At 38.8% G+C, this 16,060-nt stretch overlaps 1 protein-coding gene across 5 annotated transcripts in view; it reads left to right on the top strand.

Moving 5' to 3' along the window:
- LOC148899960 (adhesion G protein-coupled receptor G1-like) overlaps positions 1-12,697 on the top strand; it is a 30,600-nt gene extending 17,903 nt beyond the window's left edge. For 4 of the 5 annotated variants that reach the window (XM_088991497.1, XM_088991498.1, XM_088991496.1 and 1 more), the window contains 10 exons: positions 469-559; positions 872-1,000; positions 1,090-1,218; positions 2,521-2,563; positions 2,748-2,854; positions 3,772-3,887; positions 4,824-5,083; positions 5,516-5,615; positions 8,589-8,863; positions 11,167-12,697. In XM_088991497.1, the coding sequence (XP_088847623.1) occupies positions 469-559; positions 872-1,000; positions 1,090-1,218; positions 2,521-2,563; positions 2,748-2,854; positions 3,772-3,887; positions 4,824-5,083; positions 5,516-5,615; positions 8,589-8,863; positions 11,167-11,318 (1,402 nt within the window). In that variant the 3' untranslated portion in view covers positions 11,319-12,697. The remainder of the gene's footprint in view (positions 1-468; positions 560-871; positions 1,001-1,089; positions 1,219-2,520; positions 2,564-2,747; positions 2,855-3,771; positions 3,888-4,823; positions 5,084-5,515; positions 5,616-8,588; positions 8,864-11,166) is intronic. The other variant, XR_016114393.1, reaches the window with a different exon arrangement.
- The last annotated feature ends 3,363 nt before the right edge of the window (positions 12,698-16,060 follow it).

The following is a 16,060-nucleotide window of genomic DNA, read 5'->3' on the forward strand; positions in this document are numbered from 1 at the left end:
ACAGATTTTTTTCTTACATGTCAAGTATTTGAACACTGACAAGACACTGTCTGTAAGAAAAGAATCTTTTTTAAATTTTATTTTATTTTATTTTATTTTATTTTATTTTATTTTGTGTTGTGTTGTGATTTGTTTTGATGCATTTAAAATTTTAAAGTTTAAATGTTCAATTTTTAAGTTTTAAATTTATTTTTTTAATAATTATTGTATTTTATTTTATTTTAATTATATTAATTTAAAATGTTAAAGTTTACCTTTTTCATTTTTATTTAGTTTTATTTTATTTTATTTAGTTTTATTTTATTTTGTTTTGTTTATTTTTATTTTATTTTACTTTATTTCATTTTATTTTACTTTACAATATTTTACTTTACTTTATTTTACTTTATTTGTACTTTATTTTTACTTTATTTTATTTGCTTTTTATTTTTTACATTTAATGACATTTTTCTGTGGTTATATTCCAAGGACTGACCAGGCTTCTGTGGAGGCCCTCTGTGCCCTCAGCTCGGAGGTGGAGCTCAAAGATGACTTCAAAGGCATAAAAATCAACTCACCCGTGAGTCAAATGGCCAAAATTTTAATTTAAAAGCTTAATGCAACCGCGGAAGTGATGAAGAAGATCCCAAAAGGTTGAAAACATGCTCATGTAGCGCCACCCGGTGATTAAAATGAAACTGCAGCCAGCAAGTTAGCCACGTGACCGCTTGTCACTGTTGTAAATTCATATTTATTTATGATGTTCTCATCTTTATTTTGGCTTGATTATTATTTTTCTAACAATGCCATATTTAAAAAGTTCCACAATATTGTTTACATTATTTTTTTTTATTTTTTTTTTATTATGTTTTTTTAATGCTACGTTCCCTAGCCTGCGAAAGGCATCACCCCAGAGTCCACCACCACCACCACCATTCACCTCCCCCCGGCTTTGAAGCAAGCTGCCAAGAACAACAGCAAAGTGGTCTACACCTTCTTCAAAAACAACTCCATGTTCCAGGTGAATCCCGGTGATAAAACGGCATCATCAAATGATCCCCGTACGATTCACATAACATGGTGCCGCTGTGCAATCTGCGTGGCTTTCAGGAGGGTCTCAAAGAGGGCCTCATGGAGGTCCGGGTTCTTGATGATGTGGTCGAAATCTCCGTGGAGAACCAAGTCATCAAGAACTTGACGGAGCCGATCAAGATCGGCTTTCATCATGATGTCATTCCTGTAAGTTGTGTGTGTGTGTATGTCTGTGTATGAATGTTTATTTGCATGTTTGTGTGAATGTGTATCTGCATGTTTGTGTGTTTGTGCATGTGTATGCATGTGTTTATATGTGTGCGTGTGTGTGTGTGTGAATGTGTTTTGTGTGTGTACGCATGTGTGTGTGAGTGTGTGAGTATGTATTTGTGTGTGTGTGTGTGTGTGTGTGTGTGTGTGTGTGTGTGTGTGTGTGTGTGTGTGTGTGTGTGTGCGTGTGTGTGTGTATGAATGTTTATTTGCATGTTTGTGTGAATGTGTATCTGCATGTTTGTGTGTTTGTGCATGTGTATGCATGTGTCTATATGTGTGTGTGTGTGTGTGTGTGAATGTGTTTTGTGTGTGTACGCATGTGTGTGTGTGTGTGTGTGTGTGTGTGTGTGTGTGTGTGTGTGTGTGTGTGTGTGTGTGTGTGTGTGTGTGTGCGCGTGTGTGTGTGTATGAATGTTTATTTGCATGTTTCTGTGAATGTGTATCTGCATGTTTGTGTTTGTGCATGTGTATGCATGTGTCTATATGTGTGCGTGTGAATGTGTTTTGTGTGTGTATGCATGTGTGTGTGAGTGTGTGAGAATGTATTTGTGTGTATGTGTGTCTATTTGTATGTGTGTGTGTGCATGTGTGTGTGTATGTCTTTTGTGTGTGTATGCATGTGTGTGTGTGTGAGTGTGTGAGAATGTATTTGTGTATTTGCGTGTGTGCGAATGTGTTTTGTGTGTGCGCGTGTTCGTGTGAGAATGTATTTGTGTGTGTGTCTATTTGTGTGTGTGCGTGAGTGTGTGAGAATGTGTTTGTGTGTGTGTGTGTGCGCGTGTGTGTGTGAGAATGTGTATTGTGTGTGTGAATGTCCATTTGTGTGTGTCTGAATGTGTATTCGTGCGTGTGTGCTTGTATGTGTCTAGATATGTGTGTGTGTGTGTGTGATTGTGTATTTGTGGGTGTGTGTGTGTGAGTATATGAATGTGTAATTGTGCGTTTGTGTGTGTGATTATATGCGTGTGTGTGTATGTCATTGTGTATTAGTGTGTGTGCGCGTGTGTGTGTGTGTGCGCGCATGCGCGTGTGTGTGTGTGTGTGTGTGTGTGTGTCTGTCTATCTATATATGTGTGTGTCTGTATATTGTATGTGTGTGAATGTGTATTTGTGTGTGTGTGAATGTGTGCATGTGTCTGTGTGAAGAATGAAAACAGAACGTTGTTAACATTGAGTTGTAAACTTATTTCATGATGCACATGACACAGGTTTTTTTTTTTCCCACCTTCCTTCCAGAAAACACATTCAAGGACATGCGTCTCGTGGGACACGAGGAAAGGTGGGAGAAACGTTATCAGTGAATGAGTTAAAAAAAAAATCAGATGATAAACAGAGGCAACGAAGGCCTAATTTCCTACCCCCCCCCCCCACCACCCCATTTAAGAAAATATGGAATTGTTTACCCATTTTGTCTCCTTGAAACATGCGCAAGAAAATCTTGATTATGGCTTTTGTGTGGGTAGATCCGATGAGAGTCAAGTGGTCAGTGGAAGGTTGCAAGACGCAGCGGAGAGGAGCGAATCAAACCGACTGCTTCTGCGACCACCTGACCTACTTCACAGTGCTGGTGGTGAGCCATGTGCATACATGTACTGCATATATACATGACACTGCCATACTCTGGACGACTTGCAGTACAGTGATACCTTGGTTTACGATCCCCTTGGCTTACGAACTTTTCGGTTTACAAACGTTACATTTATGAACATTTTACCTTGGCATACAAACTATTTTTCGGGATACACACGGAGCTGCCACAATGAGCGATGTGTTGTTGGCGAACGAGCCCGTTCTCCTAACAAGAAAATGGATGGCAGCCGGCTTGTTTTGGTCCTCTATTCCCCGCCCCCAGTCTTCGGTTAAAGCCATGTGATTGGTCAAGAACGCAGCAGTGTGACAAGGTGGTTTAAACATTAAAGAGACAGGAAGACGACAGAGAGTGACAAAACGGATAGATGACATTGAAATTTAGACTCGTTTCAACTTTGATAGTTCAAAGGCAGAGTGTAGACTGCAAGGTTAAAATTCCCATCAATCAGGCTCCACAAATAACCCGCAAAAGCCATCTGTACACTTGATGCAAAAAAAGCTATCCACCCAGCGAAACTGAACACAATTGATGAGGAACAAGGTAAAATTAGAAAAAAACAAGAAGGCCACGTTCCTCATCAAGTGTTTATCACAAAGGTAAATAAAACAACTTTATTTTTTACAGTACAGTTTAATTCTTTAATTATAATACCATGTCACATTTATTATACATGAAATAGGGTATATTGTGTGTAGTTTTAAGGCTTAGAAAATTAAAAAGTAGAAAAATATGTTTTATGGGGACATGGGAATGGATTATTCTCATTTTAATGGTTTCCTGTGGGAAATTAATTTTTGGGATACACACTTTTCGCCTTACACATTGTCTGGGAACCAATTAAGTTCGTAAGCCAAGGCATCACTGTACTTTTAAAACACTTCTCCTTCCAACAACAGCAACTGGAGCCTCGCCCGGTGCGCCACCTGCTGGCTTTGACTGCCATTACATCTCTGGGCTGTGCCATATCTTTCGTCAGCGGCATCGCTTTAGTCATCTTCCTCTGCAGGAGAAGGTCATTTTTTCATAATAATAATAATAATAAAACATGATATCTAAGCGCCTTTCAAAACTCTTAAGGTCACTTTACAGTCACAGGATAAGTTTTTTTGTGGGTGAGCAACGGCAGCCACACGCGCCAGTGTTCACTCAACCCGGAAGTAACTCAAATAGATAAAAACCTAGCTAGCTAGCTAATAGATATCCAATATATAGCTAGTTAATAGATAGCTAAGATTGTTGACATTGATGGTGCCCAATCACTTTTTTTATAACAGGCTACTAATTGTAGATGGAGGTGCTTGCTACCTGGTGCCCACAGTCACTATCTTTGGTTCAACTAGCTAGCTATCTAGCTAAGAGATAGCTATCCAGCTAATAGATAGCAAACAGATGGCTAGCCAGGATAGCTACACCTTTTCCCTGGGTGAGCAGCAGCAGATAGAAAGCTAGCTAGCTAATAGATATGTCTGTGGCCATATCGGGCCAGAGCTACCAACAAAAATGTTAATTAGCTGACGAAGCCTCTTGGATGAGAAGCGAAACGTCCGACACCTTCAAAGAAGTACAGATGACTGCTTAAGAAACCTTTTCATCGGGATCTAATAGATAGCTACACCTTTTCTCTGGGTGAGCAGCGGCAGCAGCAGATAGAAAGCCAGCTAGCTAATAGATATGTCTGTGGCCATATCGGGCCAGACCTCCCAGCAAAACTTTTAGTTAGCTGACGAAGCCTCTTGGATGAGAAGCGAAACATCCGACATGTCCAAAGAAGTACCGAATAGATAGCTAATACCTAGCGAATAGCTAACTAATACCTAGCAAATAGAGAATAATAATATTAATAATAATACATTTCATTTACACTAATACCTTGTGCATGTGAGAAAGATTTCTAAAACCAGATCACCCTCGTCCCCCCCCATTCCCACCCCACATCGTCCTCCAACAGGCGAGCTCAGGATCCGTCCACCCCCATCCACCTGGGCCTGGCTGTGTCGCTCACCTTTCTCAACTTGCTCTTCTTCTTCACCGGCGTCCTGGCCAATGTCGGAGGCCAGGAATTGTGCGTCCTGATCGGCGCCGGCCTTCATTACGCTCTACTGAGCGCCTTTTTCTGGATGGGGATTGAAGTGTTTCACACTTTCTGGCTAGTCTACGTGGTCTTCAGACCACCCCCTAAACTTTACGTGCTGAACTTGGTCGGCTTCGGTGAGTGTGTCCATTTTCGTTTGCCTCTAAAGTTTCCTGAAAAAAAAAAACAAGTTGAGTGATATTCTAAACCACAGGTGTCAAAGTCAAGGCCCGCGGGCCAAATCCGGCCCGCCAGATCAATTTTTTTCGGCCCGCGAAAGCAAATCAAACTTGTTAAATTCCATGATGATTGCTAAAATCTGAGCCAAAATTTCATATTTTTGGATGTCAACCACAATAAATGTCATTATTCTTGACTTCAGATTTGAAAACGAGTTATTCATTAATTTGCTGTGTGCTCTATATGTAATATTTGAAGGGATTTAAACATTCTAATGGGTTCCCCAAATTCATAACGGCCCTCGAGAGGAAACCATAACTACAATGTGGCCCGCGGTAAAAAAATGACTTTGACACCCCTGTTCTAAACGCTCCATAATTATATTTCAGTCTTGCCTGCCATACCCGTCATTATCCTAGCCAGGGTTGATGACATCTACGGCGTGAGGCAGGTGGCGTCCATTGAAGACGAAGACAACCCGTTCCTGATGTAAGTCGTGGTTAAAAATGTATATACAGTAAAGTCTCGTTATATCGATATTCAAGGGAGTCCGAAAAAATATCGATATAACCGGGACTATCGATATATCCGACCCTGTTTGAATGTAATTTTCTCCGTGCGTGCATAGAAATAGTATCGATATAACCGGGACTATCAATATATCCGATATCGATATAACAAGACTTTACTGTATATATTAAATGTATTTTGAGATACACATTTCTTTCTTTTACTTATTAAAAAAAAACGTATAAAAATACATGACATTTTAAGCACCTTTCAAAGCTCTCAATGACACTTTACAGTCACAGACATGCATAGGTATTATAATAAATAAAATACAATCACAAATAGAATGCAATAAATAAAATACAATTATAAATTGAAACAAGTGAGAGAGCTACACAGAAAATGCAATACTTGAAAGCTTAACTCATTCACTGCCGTTCAGGAATTTATTCAAGAATTGAAAATATGACATGGAGCGCCATTCCTGAATTTGTTCGAGTTTTGTTTTATCTTGCTTGGGTGCCGATAAAGCGCTGACGAACACCTCTGGCAAAGTTTTTTCCGCTTCCACAAGGGGCTAGCATTTCCCTTTTTTTGCCACGTTAGCTCTTTGTTCCAGCTTCAGCTGTTGTTAAAGTGCTATATAAACCTGCATATAGCATTGTGTTTTGGACAGCCACCCCCATTTCAATCCCATATAACTCCAGACCCATATAATTTAGGAATTAACTCTTTTCTTATGAAATAAGAGAGTCTTAAGATTTCTAACGCTGTATCGAATGTTTATGTCGTCCTAAAACTCAATATTCTGTGGGTCATGGAATTCAAGTGACAATGACAAAAACCCTGGCACTGGAGTGGACACGTTTTTTTTCACATGTCTGGCAGTGAACGAGTTAAACTTCAGATGTGAATTTCGTATCGTGGTCGCAAATTTTGCATCACCAGAAGAAGCATTTTAGTGACGAGAGAACTCATCTTCTAAATAGGCTTCAAGTTGTTTAATGTCAATTCCTATTAAGTGATTCAGTCAAGCTAACAGCAGAACAAAGAAAATTAGGTGTATTAAAAAAAAAAAAAAACATCTTCGCCCAAGGATGATCCCGAATTCTCGTGTTTAGTTCATGAAATTTGATTAATTTATTTTCCAACAGGATATTTGCCCTTTTCCATCACATTTGTTTTGGCTACGCTGCTTCCAGTTGTGTATGCAAGAATATTTTTTCCCCCCCGAGTCACATTTCATCTTCTGGGCTACTTTGTCAACCTGACCTGCTCTAGGCTTTAAGAACCAGTTCAGATGTGCCTCGAACTTTCAAAACTTGTTCAAAACAACGTCCACGAGGAAAACAAATTAATCCAATAATTTTTGTCAAAACCCATTTAATACACAAAAACTTGCATGCTAATCATTTTAGCTTTCTGTAAAAAAAAAGCAACAAAAACAAATTTGATTTTGATGAAAAAAATCATGTATTAATAAATATTCAGCAGTAAATTTGATAGGAATACAAATATAAAATATAAATACATAAACATTTTCCTAATACAGGTAACATCCGAGTTACGACCGGGTTCCGTTCTGACAAAATGGTCATAAGTCAAACGGTCGTAAGTCGAAATCCATTTAAAATGGCCGACGTGACGTTTACACGACAGGATAGTATCCAATGTCAATCTGTTGTTTTTAAGCAATGTTTTCTATTGAATAATAATAATAATAATAATAATAATAATAATAATAATAATAATAATAATAATACATTTCATTTATAAGCGCCTTTCAAAACTCTCAAGGACACTTTACAGTCACAGGATATTTTACTATTATTTACCACACTGTTTACAGTTCATTTATAAAATGTATACCTTTTAGTGTCATTTTTATTTTATATTTTGTATTACCGATTTTTATGACTGTTTAACTGTACCTGTAATGTATACAAAACTGTTTACTGTACAGTTCATTTATAAATGTTATACTTACCTTTTAGTGTTGTTTTTATCATTCTATATTTCATGTTATCGATTTTTATTACTGTATAACTGTACCTGTAATGTATACAAAACTGTTTACTGTACAGTTCATTTATAAATGTTATACTTACCTTAGTGTTGTTTTTATCATTCTATATTTCATGTTATCGATTTTTATTACTGTATAACTGTACCTGTAATGTATACAAAACTGTTTACTGTACAGTTCATTTATAAATGTTATACTTACCTTTTAGTGTTGTTTTTATCATTCTATATTTCATGTTATCGATTTTTATTACTTTATAACTGTACCTGTAATGTATACAAAACTGTTTACTGTACAGTTTATTTATAAATGTTAAAAACGTGTTTTTATTTGATGCACAACTTTATTTTTCACTTCACTACTGTACAAAAAGCATTCTAGATAGGCAATCCATGAACCAAATGATACATTTACATGGATCATTTACGGTTTGCCCCCCCCCCCCCCAACGATATCGACATTTTTTCTGACTCCCGAAAATATCGATATAACGAGACTTTACTGTACTTACCTTTTCGTTTAGTTTAAATTGCTTTATTACCCCTTGAAGGGAAAAGCCGAAAGGAAAGAAGATCACGCAATAGATTGCTGTGCGAGTGTGTAACATGCTGGCTGGCCAAAATTGTAGTATGCATTGCCCGCTGCTTGCGCGTTGCGGTGCCAGGCGTAGAATTGAACAAATCAAAAGATGGTCTGGCGGTTGTGAAGTACGGGTGGTCGTAACTCACACCGGTCGTAACTTGGATCAGCCGCACAAAAACATTACGTGACTGTAAAGTGTCCTTGAGAGTTTTGAAAGGCGCTTATAAATGAAATGCATTATTATTATTATTATAAGGCACATCTTATTATAAGGCTATAAGGGATTACAACAGTTATTTTTGTCCCTCATGGGCTTCCGTCCTTATCTGATTTTGTGTCTCCAGGTGCTGGATGAAGCCTACCCCCATAGCTATGCTAGCTCACCACCTCACCAACACCACCGTGCTTGCCTTGCTAGTGTCGGCAGGTTTGGTGATGCTCCTCCTGGTCTACCGAGAGATTCGCACCCGGGACGAGTGGCAAAAGAACCGTGTGGCCTTCCTCAGCATTTGGGGCCTCAGTTGTCTGTTCGGTACCAGCTGGGGTTTGGCCTTCCTCAACTTTGGACCTTTCTCAGACTTTATCGCCTTCCTTTCCTGCATCCTCAATTCCTTCCAAGGTATTTCACGAAAGGGAAGGGAGAGTGGGGGTGCATTTACAGTGATACCTCGGTTTACGAACCCCTTGGCTTACGATCATTTTGGTTTACGAACGTTAAATTTATGAAAATTTTACCTTGGCATATGAACTATTTTTTGGGATACACACTGAGCTGCCTCAATGAGTGATGTGTCGTTCGCGAACAAGCCCGTTCTTCCAACAACAAAATGGCAGCCGGCTTGTTTTTGTCCTCTATTCCCCGCCCCCAGTCGTCGGTTAAAGCCACGTGATTGGTCAAGAACGCAGCAGTGAGGGGAGGTGTTTTAAACATTAAAGAGAAAGGCAGACGACATAGACAGAGTGACAAAATGGATAGGAAACAGTGACATTTGGACTCGTTTCAACTTTAATAGTTCAAAGGCAGAGTGTAGACTGCAAGGATAAAATTCCCACAAATAACCCGCGCAGGCCATCTGTACACTTGATGCGAAAAACTATCAACCCAGCTAAACAGAACACAATTGATGAGGAACTAGGTAACATTATCGCAGAGAAAACAAATCATTTCTCAAGATGGTGAAAGAAGAAGGCTACGTTCCTCATCAAGTGTTTAATGCTGATGAAACCGGCCACTCCATTCCATCAAGCCAGCAACGACCATCACAAAGGTAAATAAAACCACTTTATTATACAGTACAGTTTATTTCTTTAATTATAATACCATAGCACATTTTTATACATAAAATAAGGTATGTTTTGTGTAGTTTTCAGGCTTAGAAAATTAGAAAATTATGTTTTATAGGGACCTGGGAATGGATTATTCTCATTTTAATGGTTTTCTATGGGAAATTAATTTTTGGGATACACACTTTTCGCCTTACACACTCTGAGAACCAATTAAGTTCCTAAGCCAAGGTATCACTGTACTTTTTTTTTCCAAACGGGAGATCCAACTAAATATAGTCGGTCACGAGTGTTCACGTTGACCGAAGGGAACGGCAGGCTATTGCATCAGCGTGAGAAGGCCCCAATGAGAGAGTGTAATCGAGACTCACCGTGCCGTCGGCGCCTGGCAGGAAAAAAAAGGCTACTTCCTGTCATGTGCTTTGGACGCATGAAAGCGCAGCATCGGATCTGTTCTAAATACGGGATAGGATCATCTTGCATTACGTATTTTGTCTGTGGTGTTAAGACAAGAAAAATGTCTCAAAGACAAAGGGGATTAGCCATTTTGCTTTGAAGCGGCCATTTTTGTGAAAAATTCACGATATAATGTTGCAAAAAGTTGCCGCCCAAAATAGTGTTTTTTTTTTTTCGAGAGTCTTGAAAGGCGCTTATAAATGAAAGGTATTATTATTATTATTATTATTATTATTATATAAAATTTTCATAAATTTAACGTTCATAAACCAAAAAGTTTGAAAGCCAAAGGGTTCGTAAACCAAGGTATCACTGTATTTGAGTTACTTCCAGGTTGAGTGAACGCTGGCGCTTGTGGCTGCCGCTGCTCACCCACAGACAAAAACTTATCCTGTGACTGTAAAGTGACCTTGACAGTTTTGAAAGGCGCTCATAAATCAAATGGATTATTATGATTGTTATTATTATTATAATTTTTGAGCTATTTGCTATCTATTAGCTATTTGGGTGGCTAGCTAGCTATCTAGTTAGCTACATCTATTCACTATTTAGTTGGCTGCTATCTCGCTGGCTGGCTATCTAGCCGACTGGCTATCTAGCTGGCTGGCTATCTAGCTAGGTATCTGTTAGCTAACAATTGGCTAGCTAGCTAGCTTTCTATCTATTTGAGTTACTGAGCACCTTTCGGAACTCTAAAGGACACTTTACAGTCACAGGGTAAGTTTTTCTGCGGGTGAGCAGCGGCAGCCACACGCCCCAGCGTTCACTCAACCCACTCATAGAAAGCTAACTAGCCCGCTAATAGATGGCTAATAGCTAGCTTGCTAGCCAGCCAGATATCTAATAGATAGCTCGCTAGATAGCTAGCGAGCCAGCTACATAGCTAATAGATAGCAAATAGCTAGCAAACAAAGTGCTATTGAGTACATAAACATTCAATTCAGCATTGGAAACCTTCGACTCTCCTTTCATCAGAAAAAAAACAAAGTTAATTCCTAAGCTATATGGAGTTATCTGAGCTTGAAATGGGGGCCGCAGTACAAAATACAATACTTTAACAATAGCTGAAACTGTAACAAAGCGCTAACATGGACAAAAGGCAAATACTGCCTGCTCGCGGACGGGAAAAACATTGGCCAGAGGTCTGACCAGCACTTTATCAGGGCCTTTGTTTTTCTGCAGGCTTCCTACTGATGCTGAGGTTTTTCATACTGGACTGGATGCGCAAGCACGCGGTCAGGACCAAAGAGTCACCTGCCCAGATTTGTCACATGCCTGCATCGCAGTCCACCATAAGTCAGGAACCTCTGGAGCCGCTTTGTCCCCGTTCTTGAGACCTCGCCCCTGCTTTACAAGACACAATCGTCACTCAGGTAAAAAAAAAAAAAAAAAAAGCCTCCATGACCTTTCCTAGAACACCTAGACTGGCTCTAGTTGTAGATGTCATATTTTATTTTATTTTATTTTATTTTATTTTATTTTATTTTATTTTTTCCACTTTATGCTGGAAAGTAATGATCAAGCTTTATTTCCAAACAGAGGATATCTATATGCTATCTATTAGCTAGCTACCTAGCTGGCTATCTATTTGCTATCTATTAGGTCGCTACCTAACTGGCTATTGAATTTGCTATCCATTTGCTATCTATTAGCACATGTAGCTGGCTATTTATTAGCTATATGGCTATCTAGCTATTTAGCTAACTGTCTAGCTGGCTATCTATTTGCTATCTATTGGCTACTTGTCTAGCTAGCTAGCTATGTAGCTGGCCATTTATTAGCTATGTGGCTATCTAGCTAGTTAGCTAACTGTCAAGCTGGCTATCTAGCTAGTTAGCTAACTGTCAAGCTGGCTATCTATTAGCTATCTGGTCGCTAGCTGGCTGGAGTTCTATCTATTTGCAATCTATTAGCTAGCTACCTAGCTGGCTATCTATTTGCTATCTATTAGGTCGCTACCTAACTGGCTATCGAATTTGCTATCCATTTGCTATCTATTAGCACATGTAGCTATGTAGCTGGCTATTCATTAGCTATATGGCTATCTGGCTAGTTAGCTAACCGCCTAGCTGGCTATCTATTTGCTATTTATTGGCTACTTGTCTAGATAGCTAGCTATGTAGCTGGCCATTTATTAGCTATATGGCTATCTAGCTAGTTAGCTGACTGTCTGGCTGGCTATCTATTAACTATCTGTTCGCTAGCTGGCTGGAGTTCTATCTGGCTATCGAATTTGCTATCCATTTGCTATCTATTAGCACATGTAGCTATGTAGCTGGCTATTTATTAGCTCTATGGCTGTCTAGCTATTCATCTAACTGTCTAACTGGCTATCTATTTGATATCTATTGGCTATATGTCTAGCTAGCTAGCTATGTAGCTGTCTATTTATTAGCTATATGGCTATCTAGCTAGTTAGCTAACTGTCCAGCTGGCTATCTATTAGTTATCTGTTAGCTAGGTGGCTAGCTTTCTATGTATTTGAGTTACTTCCGAGTTGAGTGAACGCTGGCGCGTGTGGCTGCCGCTTCTCACCCGCAGAAAAACCGATCCTGTGACTGTAAAGTTTTTTATTCTTGTTTTTTTTTTTTGTACAGTTTTCAAGTAGCACTTTAGCTCTTGTGTTTTTGTATGAGATGATTTATTCGGTTAACCGTCAACTTTTCCTGATTGAATTGTTTTTTTTTTTTGAAATACAAAGCTGTTTATCTTTTGTTTGTTTTTTTGTTTTAGTTTTAGCATCCTCACACAACTTGGCGATACAGCCCATATTTTCCTGTTGGACACAATTACTGTATTCCCCTGTAGTGACTAGTGAGATATTTACTGAACTCATTGGGTGGAGGCTTTGAGTTTCCTTTTGGATAGCATGCGGTACAAAAGCCACATTTGAAATTGTTTTGTTACTTGTTGAAAATTATTCTCCTAATAAATTGTGACTTTTTTTTATACCATATAAAAAAAAAGATTTAATCCCCTAAAGGAAGTATTAGTTGGCCACATGGTGTGTATAACAGGACAGGCTGGCAAAAAAAAAGTTGACATTTCAATTAAAATGGAGGTCAATGATGTTTATAATTACATAATTTTTGCATTCATTAATGATTGCGATGATAGCACAAAATGGAGGCGACTGTTTTAAAAGAAGCCCATAAATGGAGTAAAGAATTTGAGAATACATTTTTTGCTCGAATATGAAAACAAGTGTTTTACGTGACACGTTACATAACGGGAAGAGTGAATTCAAAATAGAATTGACATCTCAGTTAAAATTGTTCTTGGATACACACATAATATGAGTTCAGTCGTTTTTTTGGTCTCTGAATAGTTTTAACAATTAACTCATTCACTGCCATTCACTAATTTATTTGGGAATTAAATATATGACATAGAGCGCCATTCCTGAATTTGTTCTGATTGAATTTGGCCTGCTTCGGCAACATAGGATTAGTAATACTGATGAGGTGATACCGGAGGAAGTGGGGCAATCAGGCCAGTCGTTAGTCAGAACAATAGGAACAATCAGTGGAGCTGCAGGGAGTAGTCCTCTGCTCCCCCCCAACCAGAAGCGAAACGTCCGATACCTTGAAAGAAGTACAGATGACACCTGAAGAAACATTTTCATCGATGTTTTTTTTTTTCATGCTTGAGTGCTGATAAAGCGCTGGCCATGGCCTCTGGCGATGTTTCTTCTTATCCACAAGTGGGCATAATTTCCCTTTTTTCCATGTTAACGCTTTGTTCCAGCTTCAGCTATTGTTCAAGCGCGATAGAAACCAATACAGCATGTATGTATTGCATTATAATTTGGACAGCCGCCCTCATTTCAAGCTCATATAACTCCAGAACAATATAATTTAGGAATTAACTCTTTTTTTTCTGATGAAAGATGAGAGTCTAAGGTTTATTACGCTGGATTGATTGTTTATGTAGTCCTAAAACTCAATATTCTGTGGGTCCTGGAATTCGAGCGACAATGACAAAAACCCTGGCACTGGAGAGGACACATTTTTGCTCATTTCTGGCAGTGAATGAGTTAAAAAAAGAACACGAATAACCCCCCCCTGAGTTTTTTTGTTAATTGTATTTGTATTTTTTTGCCTTTACCATACATTCACCATAAATCATGAAGAGATCATGTCAAAGTATTGTTTTCAGTTGTAAAAGTGACACACTGATGTGGTGCGTTTTGTTTTTAAACAAATCCTGAATTTTATATTGAAATTAATGTGACTTACCAGCAAGTAAGTGAATTCTTAGCTACTGTGACGTTTGCACTTTTTTTTTTGTCTGTGTATTCGCCACGCTATTGTGATACATGTTGTTGTGTATATTTGTTGTTGTCGGATGTACAGTAAATGTAAAAAGAAATCATTTTTCAGGAATTAAAAAAAACACTCATGAAAGTGCTTCCTATCAAGTATAAACGTTGATCTTGCTTCCTGGAATTGTCACTGACATTGCTGACTTGACAGCAACCTCTGAACGAACTTAAGTTTATGTTATTTTTACCCCCCTCCGACTATCTGCAGTGTCAACTATAGCGGACATGCTGTGATAAAACTAACCATGAACTTTATGAGCAGACTCCTGGTGGATGCCAAAGCTTCCAAGTCACCTGACTGTGACGTGAAGAGCAACGTGGAGTGCAAAGCGGTCATTGGCTTGATAAGTGGATGCTAACATTTTTTCTTGATAAGTGGATGCTAACATTTTTTCTTGATAAGTGGATGCTAACACTTTTCGCCTGCGTTATAATTGCAATGACCCGTCATTACTTGGCACCCTCGGTTATTGCGGGACTACTCTAATTATTTGCATTTTCTTCACAGGGTGATAGCAGCCATCTCTGATCACTGTCAGCCTGTAAAAAAATATATATATATATATATACAGTGATACCTCGGTTTACGAACCCCTTGGCTTACGAACTTTTCGGTATACGAATGTTACATTTATGAAGATTTTACCTTGGCATACGAACTATTTTTTGGGATACACACGGAGCTGACACAATGAGTGATGTGTCATTCGTGAACGAGCCCGTTTTCCTAACAAGAAAATGGCAGCCGTCTTGTTTTGGTCCTCTATTTCCCGCCCACAGTCGTCGGTTGAAGCCACGTGATTGGTCAAGAACGCAGCAGTGAGGGGGGTGGGGTTTACAGACAGAGAGAGAGTGAAGCCGTTTTCCAAAAAAGAAAATGGCTGCCGACATTTTTTTTGTCCTCTATTCCCCGCCCCCAGTCTTCGGTTCAAGCCACATGATTGGTCAAGAACGCAGAAGTGAGGGGGGGGGGGTTTAAACATTAAAGAGACAGGCAGACGACAGAGAGAGTGACAAAATGGATAGAAAACAGTGACTTTTGGACTCGTTTCAACTTTGATATTTCAAAGGCAGAGTGTAGACTGCAAGGTTAAAATATCCCATCAATCAGGCCCACACAAGCCATCTGTACACTTGATGGAAAAAAAGCTATCAACCCAGCGAAACAGAACACAATTGATGAGGAACTAGATAAAATTATGGCAGAGAAAGCACCTACAAGGGATCATTCCTCAAGATGGTGAAAGAAGAAGGCTACGTTCCTCATCAAGTGTTTAATACTGATGAAACCGGTCACTCCATTCCATCAAGCCATCAACGACCATCACAAAGGTAAATAAAACGACTTTATTATACAGTACAGTTTATTTCTTAAATTAAAATACCATAGAATATTTATTATACATAAAGTAAGGTCTATTTTGTGTAGTTTTCAGCCTTAGAAAATGAGAAAATTATGTTTTATGGGGACCTGGGAACCGATTATTCTCATTGTAATGGTTTGCTATGGGAAATTAGTTTTTGGGATACAAACCTTTCGCCTTACACACTGTCTGGGAACCAATTAAGTTTGTAAGCCAAGGTATCACTGTATATGCAGAGACACAATTCCAAGATAGATACACACATAGCCATTTTCGGGAGGTCAAACAGTACATGTCAATTGGATTCTTGTCTGGCAGAGTGCTGACAAGGAGAACATTTTCACCAGTTTGAACTCCTCAGCTCAACCAAAGCATCTTAAAGGACTTT

The sequence above is a fragment of the Hippocampus bargibanti genome, linkage group LG03 (assembly GCF_051943395.1).
Source record: "Hippocampus bargibanti isolate YZ-2025 linkage group LG03, ASM5194339v1, whole genome shotgun sequence".
Lineage (NCBI taxonomy): Eukaryota > Metazoa > Chordata > Actinopteri > Syngnathiformes > Syngnathidae > Hippocampus > Hippocampus bargibanti.